Source organism: Hypomesus nipponensis, chromosome 28 (assembly GCF_054491055.1).
Source record: "Hypomesus nipponensis isolate SF chromosome 28, ASM5449105v1, whole genome shotgun sequence".
Lineage (NCBI taxonomy): Eukaryota > Metazoa > Chordata > Actinopteri > Osmeriformes > Osmeridae > Hypomesus > Hypomesus nipponensis.
Genome location: NC_140388.1, coordinates 8,532,517 through 8,546,806, shown reverse-complemented (window position 1 = coordinate 8,546,806; position 14,290 = coordinate 8,532,517). Strand labels below are relative to the sequence as shown.

Here is a 14,290-nt window from a genome sequence, read left to right as displayed (position 1 = left end):
AAAAAATACCAATGCGATCCAAATAGCCTAGGGTCAAAATCAATTTAATCAGAAAAAATGAGCTCTTGTGAACAGAACAAAGACTTAAGATTATCGCCGTATCGGCATCAACATAAGACTGCATACCCTTGACGCCATGTCACATGTCCCCTAACAAAGCATGAACCGCTATCGATACATTAAGACGTGCTGGTTGTCTCTTCCTGTTTCTCCGTGGGAATTGTAGTCTCTTCCTTGCTGGTGGTCTGGGAGCTGTAGTCCACCCGCTCAAACAGCAGGAGCATCTCACAGTGCATGGTCTGGGGGAAGAGGTCCACGGCCATGGCTCGCACGGGACGGAAGGGAGACCCACGTACCCGCTTGGAGGGAGCTCTGCACAGACTGAACATGACGAGGGTTAGCCTTCAGCGACTCAGGTTGCAGCTCTGGCAAAGTGGGAAAAAGATGATCGGTGCGTCACTTACTCTATGAAGTTGGTCATGGCCGCCTTGGCGTTGCACGCCACGTACACCAGCCTCTTCAGGTGCTCCGCTCTCCTGATGGCCAGAATCACCTTGGAATCTGCATCAAGGGGGAGTAGGGAGGCAAGTGGCTGAGCGGTTAGGGAATCGGGCTAGTAATCGGAAGGTTGCCGGTTCGATTCCTGGCCGTGCAAAATGATGTGTCCATGGGCACTTCACCCTACTTGCCTCGGGGGAATGTCCCGGTACTTACTGTATGTCACTCTGGATAAGAGCGTCTGCTAAATGACTAAATGTAATCAAGGCCACCCAAAGAATTGGTTTTTCAGTTCAAAACTGTCCATGGAGACTCACATGAGAAGCTTGAACCGTGACAGCAAGCCAAACTAACCATATATGATAGCTGTAGTCCTATTTTTGTTGTGTGTGTGTGTGATCTTACGTAAGCCAGCTCTGGGTGGATCCACGATGGCCGTGACGTTGGGGGACACCAGAGCATTGAGCACGCTGGGGAATACATCCTCAGCCTTGCCACAGTGATACTCCACATTAGTCAGACCTGGAAGGGGGGTGTCAAAATATATAAATACACACACATCACTTTTTAATGCTGAAAGAAGTATTCTGGTTTATAAAGCTTGACTAGGTCTATACTTAAAGAGTTACCATTAATCTGGGCATTCACTTTGGCATCCTCTACTGCTGCCTGGCACAGTTCTATTCCAATGACCTTCCTCACCCTCTGGTACACAGAGAAAAACAAAGTGATTAGCGGTGGACAGTACAAGAAAATGCTTTTGTCCAAAGCGATACACGGGAGGATTTGAACCTGCGAAAGATCTCTCGAACCGCAGTCAAATCCTCTAGAGCGGAGCTAAACCACCAGTCGGCCATTGTGGTTCTGGTTTACCTTGGCTAACGATATCCCGATGGTGCCCGTCCCACAGCACACATCCAGCACGGTGCTGTCCTCGTCGAGCTGGGCCCACTCCCCCACCGTGGAGTACAGAACCTCCGCAGCACCCGTGTTCACCTGGGAGAAACACCTGAGCTGTCAGACCTCCTCCGCCCCCCAACCTCTTACAATGGATCCGCACAATACGATGCAAAACTCATCATTTGTAGTGAACAGAGAACCTACTGTCCAGGTCTTTTCAAATAACTTGATGACATGATATAAACTAATTATAAACTGATTTACCTGAAAGAAGGAGTGAGGAGAGATCCTGAATTTGAGACCGAGAAGCTCTTCGTTGATGTACTCCTTCCCAAATACTAGCTCTGATGGCAGGTCTTCGGGGTTCGGGGAGGTCCTGAATGAACACAAGACAGTAAGCTTGAAAACGGTTTGATTTTGCGAGTACACTTGAGAGAACGAGCTATGGTCCGGGCATTGATCATGTGCTTTAATCCACACACCTTTGACCCTCTCTCACAAAGTACAGAGAGTTTAGCCCGCTTTCTTTCCCTTCTCCTTCCGTGAAGAACTGCCTCAGCGAGTTCTTGAGGCTGTCGAGTTCGGCCTCCTCCAGTTTCTGTCGGAACACAGGAGAGACGTACGGTAAGTTTCACAAGCCTCGCTGCTGGAAAGACCCGTGAATCGTTCAACACCGCATTCCATCCATTCAAAGTAACACTGGGAGTTCCGATTGGGATCAAACGGTTCCGTCGCCGTTGTGGGAGTGAGCACCTGTGGGTTGAAGAACACCATGGCCATGGCCTCGTCGGTCCTGGTTGTCCTCACGGTTAGCTGCTTCCAGTGCCCATCGTAAGTCTCAGGGCTGTACACCGCGTAAGCCGTTGTCCTGTGCACCGAACAAAGCCACCGATGTTACGTTTTAAGTCTAAGTCAGAGCATTTGACGACAGATCAAAAAGTTGCTTGGGATAAAAACATCTGGTAAATGAAAACCACGGGACATCACATGACGACAACAACAGCTGCAGGTATGGTTGCAGTGTTTACGTGACATGCAACATTTTCATTGCTTCAAGATGGCTCCGGTTGTGTCCCAGATGTGAGACTCCACGAGGCAGCTCAGAAACCACGAACGTCATCTTTTTACCCAGATATCACATCTCAGCCGAGGATTTTGAATCGACACAAGGCCAAGACATGATATCTCTCGCAATCGTTCAATGACATGGACTTGCCTGATGAATTTCTGGACCTCGCTGACGACTCTCTTGGCCCTGGCTGACACATGGATGGAGTCAGAGGGGCCCACCACGGCGCAGGAACCTCCTTTGTACTTCCCCAGTCGGAAGCCCACTGTCTTATCCTCACCATTCGCCCCCATAGAGATGAGGAACTCACACTTGTTCCTGTACTCAGTCTGCGGGACAAGAGAAGAGGGATGTTTTTGTTTGCATGGAGCCATGCTGTAAAAATAAAAGAACAAACGGAATGAGTCAGAACAGGATGTGATGTCACCAGTAAGGGTGATGGTCTGATGGTCTCCAGGGGACAACACATGTTGTTGTGCTTGTTTCGCTGTGTGTACAGCCAGGCTAGCATTTCCTTGTTGGTGAAGCCTATTTCTCTGCGGAGACATGGGAGAAAAGCAAGCGTGACATGTAATTCAATTCCAGTTTGGTTTTGAATACCCTTGTTGGAGCTGTGATGTCGTTTTTTGTTTTATTGTGTCCTTTGCGGCTTAACACTTTAGTCTGACATTGAACACAAGGTGTAGCACTAGCATAATCAAGTGCATACAGGTAAACTTGGGGTGATGAGAATTAGGAAAGTGGCCCTGCCCCTACCTCGATAGGCTCTGCAGCACCCCCTCCACTGCCTGCTGTTTCCTCTCTAGTTGTTCCTCATAGGGCACATTCCACAGGGGGGTCACCACATTGGCGATCTGGGTGCTGAAAGGTACCTCGTCTTCCTCTGCCTCCTGCTGCCGTTTCGACGGGGGCTGCCCTGACCCCTCCGTCTCGTCCTGCCTCCTCTTCCTGAGTATGGGGTCGACCTTGGGCTTGGCCAGCCGCACGCTCAGTGCCCGACCCTTCCACTGCATCCCGTGCAGCATCTTCATTGCTTTGTCCCGCTCTTCCTCATTTTTAAAGGTGACGAAGGCGAATGGCTGCTTCCCAAACATTTTGATCTTGTGAGGGTTGACGCCATGCTTGGCCAGGAACTTCTTCACGTCATTAAAACCGATATACTTTGGTAAATTTTGGATCTCCACTTTGAAGATCTCCGATGTGAACAGGTCCTCTTTGATGTAGCGGTACATGTTTGGGTCGGAGCCCTCCTCTTCCTCTCCAGCTCCATCAGCTTTTCCTTTACTAGATGTTACTCCATCCACTTTGTCTTCCGTAATGATACTCCCCCTGCCCGTTTCCTTATCCTCATTCAGATGTGGAGAGGCAGATAATGGGATGTGAACATCTGCCATTTTCTGTAGTGTAACTGAGGGAAATAACAAACCTATACGCATGTACAGTTAGCTCGCAAATCAGGCACAGGGTCTTACGTGAACTCACTTTGAAAGTATGCTTCATAAACTTGCAGAACTTTGAGCATTTGTAACTGCGCATTGGCACTTGAAACGGAGTTACGTACAATTAATTCAAAGGTTCACTCACTGTAACCGCGCGTAGTTTCACTTATGACTGGCACGGCAATTGCTGATGTGTGCTAGCTGCCATGATGTTGTGGAAACACGTGTGACTCTGAACTTTGACATGCAGGAATATTTAATAAAGAAAGATATATCATTTTACACATTTCACAATAAATATAACGTCAGTGAAGAAACAGTGCAATTGTTTGCATTATTATTCAATTTAAATTTGTATTACAACATATATTACATTTACGTTAAATCAGACACAGGAAGTGACGATTACTATAGCTCTTAAAGGCTTCTCACTGTTTAATGTGAATTAATTTGTTGCATTGTTACTTTTGCTTTTAGATTTCGTTATTGTATGAACATAACTTAATCATAAAAAAACATTACAATTTATTTTGTAATTTGACAAATGCACAGTAAGTGTGGTAAACGAAATGCGTGGTGAAATATAAATAAACTTAAGTTTTTAAAATTGTCTATACACGAATAGACGATCAAATAATAATACTTGCATTGCAATTGCACTTTAGTTTGTGTGAAGCACAATTGATTTGGTCATGTCTAAAATATATTTGTCAACGTTGCAAAGGGTTTGTGCTGTAGCATAGCAGCAAATTTCAGCGCGCGAAAGCAAGTCGCAGCAGTACCAGCAGCAGGAAGAGGCGAAAGAAAACCAAAGGGAAGGACGAGTTTGGTTTGAATCTTTCGATTAACTTCCATCATCTATAAACATCTACATTAATATGGCAGATCCGAAGGTGAGATTACGATTTTTTTATGTTCCAAAGTATCTTAAATGCATTGAAATGAACATTTTATTTTAAAATATGTATTTTCATTGGTATTATCAAAGTTATCTAGGCACTGCAAAGAGGAAAACGCCGACTAGGATCTAAATGAACAATGTCAATGTATTTCAGTTAGGCGTAAATAGTGAAAATGTGCTTTATTATGGTAACTAGTAAGACGGATGAAATAAAAGGTGTACGTTTAATGTGTAAAGAAAGTGTAAAACAGTGTACTTTTGCCGCCTTTCTCTAGCCTGGTCAGGTTTTGGGATAAATGGGCAGCTACCTAGTTAGCCATCATTAACTTGCTAGCTAGCTTACCAAAATGTGCTATTTCAATGTGTCCCTCTTTAGGTAGGTACTTTACCGAGCTAAAGGGCAATTGGCTCGCTGACGTGCAGATAATCACACTGTCGTTGGGTTAAGTCATGATTTAATTTTACGTATTTGGCTTTGAAATGTGTTGTCTCACCTGACAACAGTTGTTAGCTGCGATGCAGAATGATGCAAGCTAGCCTGTGTAGCCTAGTTTACTGTTATCAGCAAACTTGGTCGCTATGATAGTTTACTATCGCATCATGTAGCTAGCTAACTTTTAATTGGACTGACAACTGCGTCTTTGACAGTGGGAAGTGCACGCACAATTGCTAGCTTGTTAAATTGTTAAGTGAGCTACCTTTACAAGTGTCGATGTGTGGACCTCCATGAATGGCCTAGCATTCGCAGCAAGCACGCTAGCTTTAAAGCTAGGCTAGCTAGCTCAGACACAGCAGGCCAAACTCTGCTTGGCAACTAAATGTACTGGTGTTTTATGATAAACATACTACATTTTGACCAAGCAGGCGTTGGTTCTAGCGGTTACACTACTGGCTTGGTATTCCATACGTCTTTGTTTTTAAGTTAAATATACCTCGTCAGTGATGGAGATGACTGGCAAACGTGCCTTTTGGTATCCTGGAAGCATGGAGTCACATGCGCCCCTCCGCTTAAAGTTTTCAGACATCCATTTGGTTAGCAAGGCTATGTTCTTAGCATTTGGCAATGAACGTGTAGTTCAGATAACTAGTTAATAGCTTGTCAAAAATGTAATTCATTACATGGAACAAGTTCTCTGCAGGTCAACCATGAACGAAATTTCACGTAATTACTACCACTTTCTGCACGCACCCATAGTAACTTTTGAGACTTTGGTATTGTATGGTTTTACTACAAGCTGAGAACTATAACACCTATTTGCCATGGAATGGCAAGGCACATTTGCACACATTTGCTTGGCTCAGCACCAGCCATCTGCAAGCCAGTGGTAACTGTGAAGCGAATACAAAAGAGAGCCCCCAACCTTGATCTCCACAATCCCTCTATTCACACTGCTGTGAGGTCAGTGTGGACGCTTTTCCACTGAGGGCTTTACCTCGTATCTTAACAACCTGAAATAATATAGTTGCAACTAGATGAAACCCCCAAGAAGTCCAATCATAGTTTCTGAAATCATGTGAAAAATAGTTCTGAATTGTTTTTTTTTTAATCTATTGTTTCCCCTTGTAGGAGCCACAAGAAGACCATGATGCATCCACAGATAATGCAGAAGATACCAACCACGACCCTCACTTTGAGCCCATCGTGTCCCTCCCCGAGCAGGATGTGAAAACACTAGAGGAGGACGAGGAAGAGCTCTTCAAAATGTACGTGTTGTACTAAACGGCATTGCTTTCGAGGTTGGCGTTTCTGTACCCTCAGCATCACATTTTCATATGGGGGGGCAGGATTTGGCTTTTCAAGTTTAGGGGGTCAGATGGCTGAGCGGTTAGGGAGTCAGGCTAATTAATCAGAAGGTTGTTGGTTCGTGCTAAATGACATGTCCTTGGGCAAGGCACTTCACCCTACTTGCCTCTGGGAGAATGTCCTTGTACCGACTAAGTTGCTCTGGATAAGAGTGTCTGCTAAATGACCACATTTAAATGTAAGTCATGCGCGTTGAAGCGAGTGCATGTGAAGTGAACGAACAACGGCAGTCTCGGGGGATCCTATCAAACCACAACCTGCTCTCTTCCCCCCCCCCCCCCCAAGGCGAGCCAAGCTGTACCGCTTTGCGTCTGAGAACGAGCCCCCAGAGTGGAAGGAGCGCGGCACGGGCGACGTCAAGCTGCTGCGACACAAAGAGAAGGGCACCATCCGCCTCCTGATGAGGAGAGACAGGACCTTGAAAATCTGTGCCAACCACCACAGTGAGTTTGGCTCTCTGTGCCGTTACCGTGCCGTTACCGTGCCGTTACCGTGCCACGTCTGTCTGAGTTGCGCTTGCTGTACAATGAGCATTAAAGGTACCTAAAACATTGTTATTATTGTGTGCGTCTTTAGTTTCCCCTGCGATGGACCTGAAGCCCAACGCGGGCAGTGACCGGGCCTGGGTATGGAACACACTAGCAGACTTTGCAGATGAACATCCCAAACCAGAGCTTCTGGCCATTCGTTTCCTCAACGCAGAAAGTAAGTCTCAAGAAGACGTCACGCAGTCCGTCGAAAGGATTTGTTTGGAAAAGTCCCAGAGGGGTCCTGGTGTATGACTTGGGTATAGTAATAAGCGACCGTTTGTCTTTCCTTCTTTTTAGATGCTCAGAAATTCAAGGTGAAGTTCGATGAATGCAAGGAGGAGGTCCGGAAATTTCAAGAGGGATCGGGTAGGTGGAAAAAATCTTCAAGACGCTTCTCTAAGCATCTGGGGGGAGGGGAGAAATATGCAGACTCACTCTGTTCCCAGCTGATCCTTCCTGCTGGGAACTTTTTCTGTCTGCTACATTAACATGCAGAATGTAACACTCGCTGACCCTCCTACCAGAAGGTCAGGGATGGTATGTCCTGCACACAGTCCAAAATGTTCTTTTCAGCTCTCCTCATTATACACAACAAGCCTGTTGTCTCGCCTCTAACCTCCGCTAATGAGTTTGATAAACACACGTCTGTGGAGAACGTTCCGGAAGTTGGTTTGATATCGATGTGTTGTTGTGTTCCACAGGGGATACTGACAGTGCAAACAAAGTGGCGGAGAAGCTGGAGGAGCTCACTGTGAAGGACGAGGGCAAGACCAAGACGTCGGATGACAAGACCGGGGAAGAGAAGAAAGAGGAGAAGGCAGAAGAGAAGAAAGAGGAGAAATGAAACCAAGAACTTGCTTTACCAGATCTTCGACTTGTCATTTTCCTCTTTTTCTACGATAGACTCTAAAGAAACTGAATTTGGACACTTTCATATTGATTTGTTTTGTTTTTCTTTTTATGATTTGTTTGCCTGGAGATCACAAGACCTAGGTGCCGCTCAAAAAACGACAAGAAATGCTGCATTAAAACGTGCCCCTCCCCACTCACACCCTCTCATCTATCATGGAAATCAAACTGTCATCTTTAGTTACTGTCATCACAACTAACTATAACATGAGGCTTGTGATATTGATCATTCCCACATTGGGCAAATGTTCTTAGTTTTTTTTTTTTTAGTTTTTTTTTTTTTTTAGCAGAGGTAGCTTTGAGGGAAGAGGATTCAGGAGGCGGCTTGCATGGGCAGGAAACTCTTGGAATTTGATCAAGTCTCTGTCTCAGATGCTTCTTCCTCTGGTCAACCAGGCTCCCCTATCATGGCCAAATGAATTGGGGGTGCTGATTCAATGTTGGTTGTATTTTCTCCAGGTGTCATCATGTTGGGAGAGATTAACAAGGAGGGGGAAGCGTGTTTAGATAACTGAGGTTCAATGTAATTGGTAACAGCAGCATATACTAGGTGTTGAACTGCAGCTGTTGGCAATTTGATGTACTTGCGTCAATATTACAGTGTTCCAGTTTTTTTTTTTAGGTGTTTACTAAGGTTTATCGCACCAAATTCAAGACAACGGTTTATCGGTGTAGGCTACATCCTGACGCAAGATCCTTACCAGTGGCTCTAGCTTGTTTTGAAGTCATGAACATTCCCTGGACCTGAAGCAAAAAGCATGTAGATTCTGTAAAGTTAGAGAGAGACAAGGCCATGTCAGGTCTACACTCTTGGTCCTAACTCTTAACCTATCCCACTGATTGAGTTGACCTTGCCTCAAAGTGCCAGTTTCATCTGTAAATAAATGTACATGGATGAAATGTTGCTTTTCATTTGCACTCAAATGGTTTGAGACGATTCCTTCACCTTCCAATAAAAGCTCTCAAAGACCATTGAGTTGTTCTCACTAGTTTGTATGAAAATATATTTGGAGGTGACAACATAAGTTGGTATATCCAGTATCCATATTGGGTGCTGTTCTGTATGCCAAGATTTGGTTGGAAGCAGGATAAAATTGAAAGGGGGGGGGGGGGCTGAAATTTTACAAATCAAAATAATCAATTGATTTTATTTTTACTAAAGCAGGTATAATTTGTTTGGTTCTCAAACCTGGTCCTTGGGACCCCCTGACTTGCATGTTTTAGATATTTCCCTGCTCGACACCTGATTCTAATGATCCGGTCGTTATCCAGCTCTGCAGAAGCCAGATAACGACCAATTATTAGAATCAGGTGTGTTGGAGCAGGGAAACATCTCAAACATGCAGGGCAGGGGATATCAAGGACCAGGGTTGAAAACCACTGGTCTAAATTGTGCGGTTGCAACGATAAATTGTGTGTGTACGCAAGAAAAATGGATGTACATCTGTCATTCCAAGACCAAGTCCCAGTCAAGCTTGTCAGATGTCTACACGGAAAGGCCTTTCCTGGTGTCTGGGTTCTAAAAAACTAAAGGCAAGCTGCTTTTGACTTCATTTTTACTGAGGCAACTTCATTTTTTCCACATTAGAATGTTTGTCCATGTGAAAGTAAAAGAAAACACTGTCCACTGAAGTATTTTCATGAAATAATTAAGACGCTTCACTTGTTTATTGGAAACGTTCTTTTATTTATGGTCACCAAGTGGCAAATATTTTTCTTTCCACAAAAATAGTCCATCATGTACATTAACAATATATTGTATATTATTCTCTATCTTCTATAGTCAGATAACATCTTATCACAATCATGACAGCAACAGGCATGACCCAACAGTGTTCAAATGTAATTTGACAGATAATTGCTTAAATAAATGACAGAAAATAACATTTCTTTAAGGGGAAATATAATTGTGTGTGCTTGAAGGATGTTCAATATATCAGGTCAGTTGTTTGTTAACAACTTTACCATAAATCACAAGACTGTCAGATCTAATGTTATCTTTCACAGTATAGCAATCTGTGTTGAAGTCAGAGCTGTTACTATCTTTCAATAAAGTACAGTTAAACCTAGATAGTTTAGGGACTTTGTGGTGACCTTTATTCACTTCGGCATCACAATTCCACTGGTTGTAGGCTATTTGTGCTGTAAACATTATTGTCCTCTTGAAAGGCCACCGTGGTGGATCCTGTAGCTGAAGTGGTAATTTTGAGGTTGCTAAATAAACAACATACGGCAAAAAGAAGTGTTCACGCATTCTGCGCTATTCTTTCAGAAAGAATGGAATACAAGCATAAAAAAACAAAACAAAACAGGAAAATGATCAAGCTAGATTTAATCGGGGGTTTCTTTTTTATGGACAAAAATATTCAATGTACCTATGAAACTATATTTTTCTTCTGTGAACAACACTGCCATAAACAGTCCCATAGTTGACTTTTTCTTATGGCTGGTCTCATCTACTGTAGTTGGCTGTACCGGACAGCTGCTCAGAGCAGATGGATGGCCTCAGCCCAATGACGTCATGATGACATTCACTTTGGGGCAGAGAAATAGAATGAGCGAGTCCGTTCAAAGAGTTCAGTCTTTCCTCTGAACCCACCTTCAGGGACAGGAAGAGAGGTGGACGTATGTCCCTCTTGGATTCTTGACAACATCTGCTGCATACCCTTATGTTTCTTTGTCATACAAATTCATTGATTAGTTTTTTACACAGCAAAATACAACAAACTATGATAACCTTCCCTGTGTCAGCTCTATTATTTATTAGTTTCTTTATTTATTTAAGTTATACGTCATAACAAAAAGAAGAAAAACTAAAATCCACTCAAAAATACAAACATCCATTTCAAGCTTGAGTATCTGTATAAAAAAGCAAGATGTATCAAACATTTTTGAAAGGTTGGGTATAAAAAACAAACTAATAAAAAAACTACAAAATAAACAATGAGTGATCGGTGTGACTTCATTTAATGACAGTCAGTGACTAAGTTTGCACTGGTTTCATTCTCTTGATATGAATTGTCGCAAAGATAACTATATGGCTGAACATAATTACAGTGTGACCTGCTAAACAAAATACAAATAAACAGGTGTGTTGCCTGTGTGGGGCTGAGCACCTATCTTGTTGGTAAAGCACTAAACAGGACAAGTACCAATTTAAATGAGGTATTCAGAATGTTCCGGAACCCAAGCCACCTCAGTTTAATGCCAGACTGACTGGCTCCCCTTTATCTTCCCTATTCATAACGAGGATATTGGACAACATTATTCAGTATACAGTCACGTATAGACTGTAACTCTGTTACATATATGTATATAAGAGAAGGAGATCTAACCTTCGGTAAAGACCCTCAAACTCACCCAGGCAGGATGAAAACACAAACAGGACCAGGACCTCTGCCATGAGCCAGACTACACTGCCCACTATACCTGCAGCTGCTAGAACTGGTTATTGACGTCATTTAGCTTGGGCTTACTAAATATTCAATATTCATTACAAATGGAACACTGGTTCTTAAATCCTGCTCCGAACGTGCTGTTCTGCAATGAAATTGTATTTTTCTTGACGTGGTTAGATGATAGAGTATGTAAAGCACCGGGTCTCTATAAGAGTTTGACCAACTTCACACAGAGCAATTTGCACGTGGCTTTCCATAGCTGTGTAGTATAATGGAACAAGAGAGTCAGAGAGTCATGTACATTTAATAGGGTTTCCTACGTGGGTATTTCTCTCTAAGTACTTTTTTGAGAGCAACAACTTCAACAGCTGTAACAAAGTACCAGAGTTGAGAGGTGTGGATGACACTGACTGATGATCAATACCACAAGCCACAAAACGGATCAACAGCAAAACACCCTTCCATAGATATGCCCTCAGGTGTGATGAAACACAACAATCACAACCAACCCCTCCAGTACAGACACGCATACAATCACCAAACTTAGTCTAGGCCTGTGAAAACAGAGGCAGCCTCCGATTGGTCAATAATCTCCAAGCAGGACGTGCTATGCCTCCTTGATTGGTCAATAGCTGATCAAAATTAGGAAGAAGACAATTCTCCTTCTGTGGCATGGTTGTTGACCTTGGAGACTGTTGCCATGGCAGTGGCCACCCAGCATCCACCCTGGTTTGATAGCCCCGCCCATCTCACACAGATATCTCGTAGGTGGTGCCCCCGACACCCGTCACCTTTTTGACGTTACCGTGACGACCGGGACTGAGGGGGGGGCCTTGAACACTGCAGGGGGCGGATCCTAGGTGACAGTCCATCTGGCCATTGACTTTACTTTGCATCATGGCTTCTCTGAATAGGGGAGACAAAAACAATGTTTTGGGTGAATTTGATTTCAAAATCTCCACTTGTTAAGGTGTTGGCATGGTTTGAGCAGGAATAAAGGAAAGAGTAATGAAAGACATGCCGAGATTTCCCAAACAAGAGTTTATGTAGGACCGACAGAGACAGAGACAGATGCGTGCGATGGAGTGGCATTCGTGTGTTATGGTGGATTTAAGGGTATAAATAGAAGCATGGAGAAATGGTGTGACAATATGCGTTTAGGAGGGTGAAGAAGCAAAAACGAGGAAAGATGAAGCACATTTATTTCCCAGGAAAATCTAGAAAAATACAAAGGCATGCATTCATTCCTTAAAATATTGAATCCCAATGACAAACAGGACAACACACAGAAGTTATCAGAAAGATGACTGCTATGAATCACTGTACATGGGTGCATGCTGAACAAGAACACAGACGCTAACGCAGCCTGGGCCTCTCTGGCTCCATGTCTGAGATGGAGAGCGGTTGGGAGGGGGGGCCAGGCCTCGACCCCCACCCCCGCCCCAGCTCATGCCTGCCAGAGGTACGCGATGAGAAGCTAGACGGCATACCTTGGGCCCCCCAGGCGGGGAGAGTCAGTCCTCTCCAGGGCGCTGATGAAGGAGACCTTCTGGTGGGTGTAGGAGGGCGAGCGGGACATGGCGGGGGACTGGTGAGGCTGGTGGGCCGGGGAGCGGTACAGGGGCTCGGGGCCCCGGCTGCTGCTGTGCTCCGTGTGGAGGGAGCTGGTGGAAGTCCTGGGGGCCCGGCCCAGCGTGGAGCCCCCCGAGCGCAGCACGGGGGTCCGCTGCCCGTAGCCCGTCAAGCCCACCCCCATCAGGTTGTCCCGGGACCCCCCGTAGGCCGGGGGCGTTTGGCCTCTGGAGCCGGGGCCGCGGGGCACGTCCGGGAAGTAAGGGCCCTGGGGAAGGCCGTACCCTCCTGGGCTGTCGAACATGCCCGAGTCCGAGGCGTAGGCCTGGGCCTGGGCACGCCCTCGGAGCACCTGCAGCTTCTCCCTCTCCTCCATCTGCTTCCGCTCCTGGATGGAGGCCATGATGGTCTTGGAGAGGTTGTCGTAGCGCACCGGGGACGGGTCCCTGGGGTGGGGGGACTGCCTGCCCAGCCCTCTGGCTGTCTGCAGTTCGGGCCCCCGGATGTGGCACATTTTGGTGGGCAGGTAGGGGGAGTGGAAGCCCATGGAGGGCATCCCTGGGTGGGTCACACAGTCGGCGGCGGTGCTGGCGGTGCCCGGGGAGAGGCCGGGGGCCAGGAGGCTGTCGTAGGAGAGGCTGCCGTTGCGGTTGGACATGGTGTTGGGAGAGAAGACGCTCTTGTAGGGGGTGAAGGGGGCCGCCTCGGGCTGGAGGGAGGGGAGCTGGCCCTTCCCGCCCCCCCGGCGGTGGGCCTGCTTCAGGCTGAGGGAGCGCGAGGTGGTGGGGTAGGAGTCCAGCTGGAGGGGAGAGGACTGGAAGGTGCGGTGGAGGGGCGCGTTGCGGTAGTCTGGCAGGTCCAGGTTGGGCTCCGAGCGGTAGTCGTGGCCGCGGGTGCCGCCCTCCTCCAAGATGGCCGAAGTCCTGCAGTCGTCGGGCATTGCGACCTGAACACACACACACACACACACACCAGAGACGTGGGTGTTAAAGAACACATGCAACTCAATAAAACATCCTTTGGCACAGTTTGAGAGCGTATTACGATTCTTTCAATATTCTTTCACAGTTGGGATGTCATTTTGCCTATATCTCATATGTTGTGGTGATTATGTACAACATCCTCTCACAACCAATCCCCTGTATAGTGTCTTCTTACACTTATACCACGAACACTTATCAGCATTTCATTACATAGCAATTCTGTACCTGTAATGTTGTATCGCTATAAAAGGTACATGGTAGATAATGTAACCTTCATGTTAAGTGTT

The 14,290-nt window shown here is 45.7% G+C and overlaps 3 protein-coding genes and 1 non-coding gene across 4 annotated transcripts in view; 2 read left to right on the top strand and 2 right to left on the bottom strand.

The window, feature by feature from the left end:
* Window positions 1–28: 28 nt before the first annotated feature.
* Window positions 29–4,141, bottom strand: trmt2a (tRNA methyltransferase 2A). The gene is made up of 11 exons (XM_084694474.1): window positions 3,224–4,141; window positions 2,895–3,003; window positions 2,615–2,796; window positions 2,152–2,266; window positions 1,881–1,996; window positions 1,663–1,774; window positions 1,372–1,494; window positions 1,128–1,203; window positions 904–1,020; window positions 465–561; window positions 29–381 (listed from the first exon to the last, which is right to left on the bottom strand). Exons 1-11 carry the CDS (start codon window positions 3,901–3,903, stop codon window positions 180–182), a joined length of 1,929 nt encoding a protein of 642 aa, XP_084550600.1. The 5' UTR covers window positions 3,904–4,141; the 3' UTR covers window positions 29–179.
* Window positions 4,142–4,596: 455 nt separating this feature from the next.
* ranbp1 (RAN binding protein 1) lies at window positions 4,597–9,022 on the top strand. The gene is made up of 6 exons (XM_084694475.1): window positions 4,597–4,799; window positions 6,375–6,511; window positions 6,897–7,054; window positions 7,188–7,316; window positions 7,439–7,507; window positions 7,843–9,022. Exons 1-6 carry the CDS (start codon window positions 4,785–4,787, stop codon window positions 7,983–7,985), a joined length of 651 nt encoding a protein of 216 aa, XP_084550601.1. The 5' UTR covers window positions 4,597–4,784; the 3' UTR covers window positions 7,986–9,022.
* On the top strand, window positions 7,567–7,697 carry LOC146219875 (small nucleolar RNA SNORA77). Its single transcript, XR_014752992.1, has one exon. It is a non-coding gene; the product is annotated as a small nucleolar RNA SNORA77 (small nucleolar RNA).
* Window positions 9,023–10,365: 1,343 nt separating the features above from the next.
* Window positions 10,366–14,290, bottom strand: part of zdhhc8b (zDHHC palmitoyltransferase 8b) — a 42,450-nt gene continuing 38,525 nt past the window's right edge. The window contains exons 10-11 of the mRNA XM_084694473.1: window positions 12,939–13,966; window positions 10,366–12,354 (exon numbers count right to left, since the gene is read on the bottom strand). Coding sequence (XP_084550599.1) covers window positions 12,198–12,354; window positions 12,939–13,966 — 1,185 coding nt within the window. The 3' untranslated portion in view covers window positions 10,366–12,197. The remainder of the gene's footprint in view (window positions 12,355–12,938; window positions 13,967–14,290) is intronic.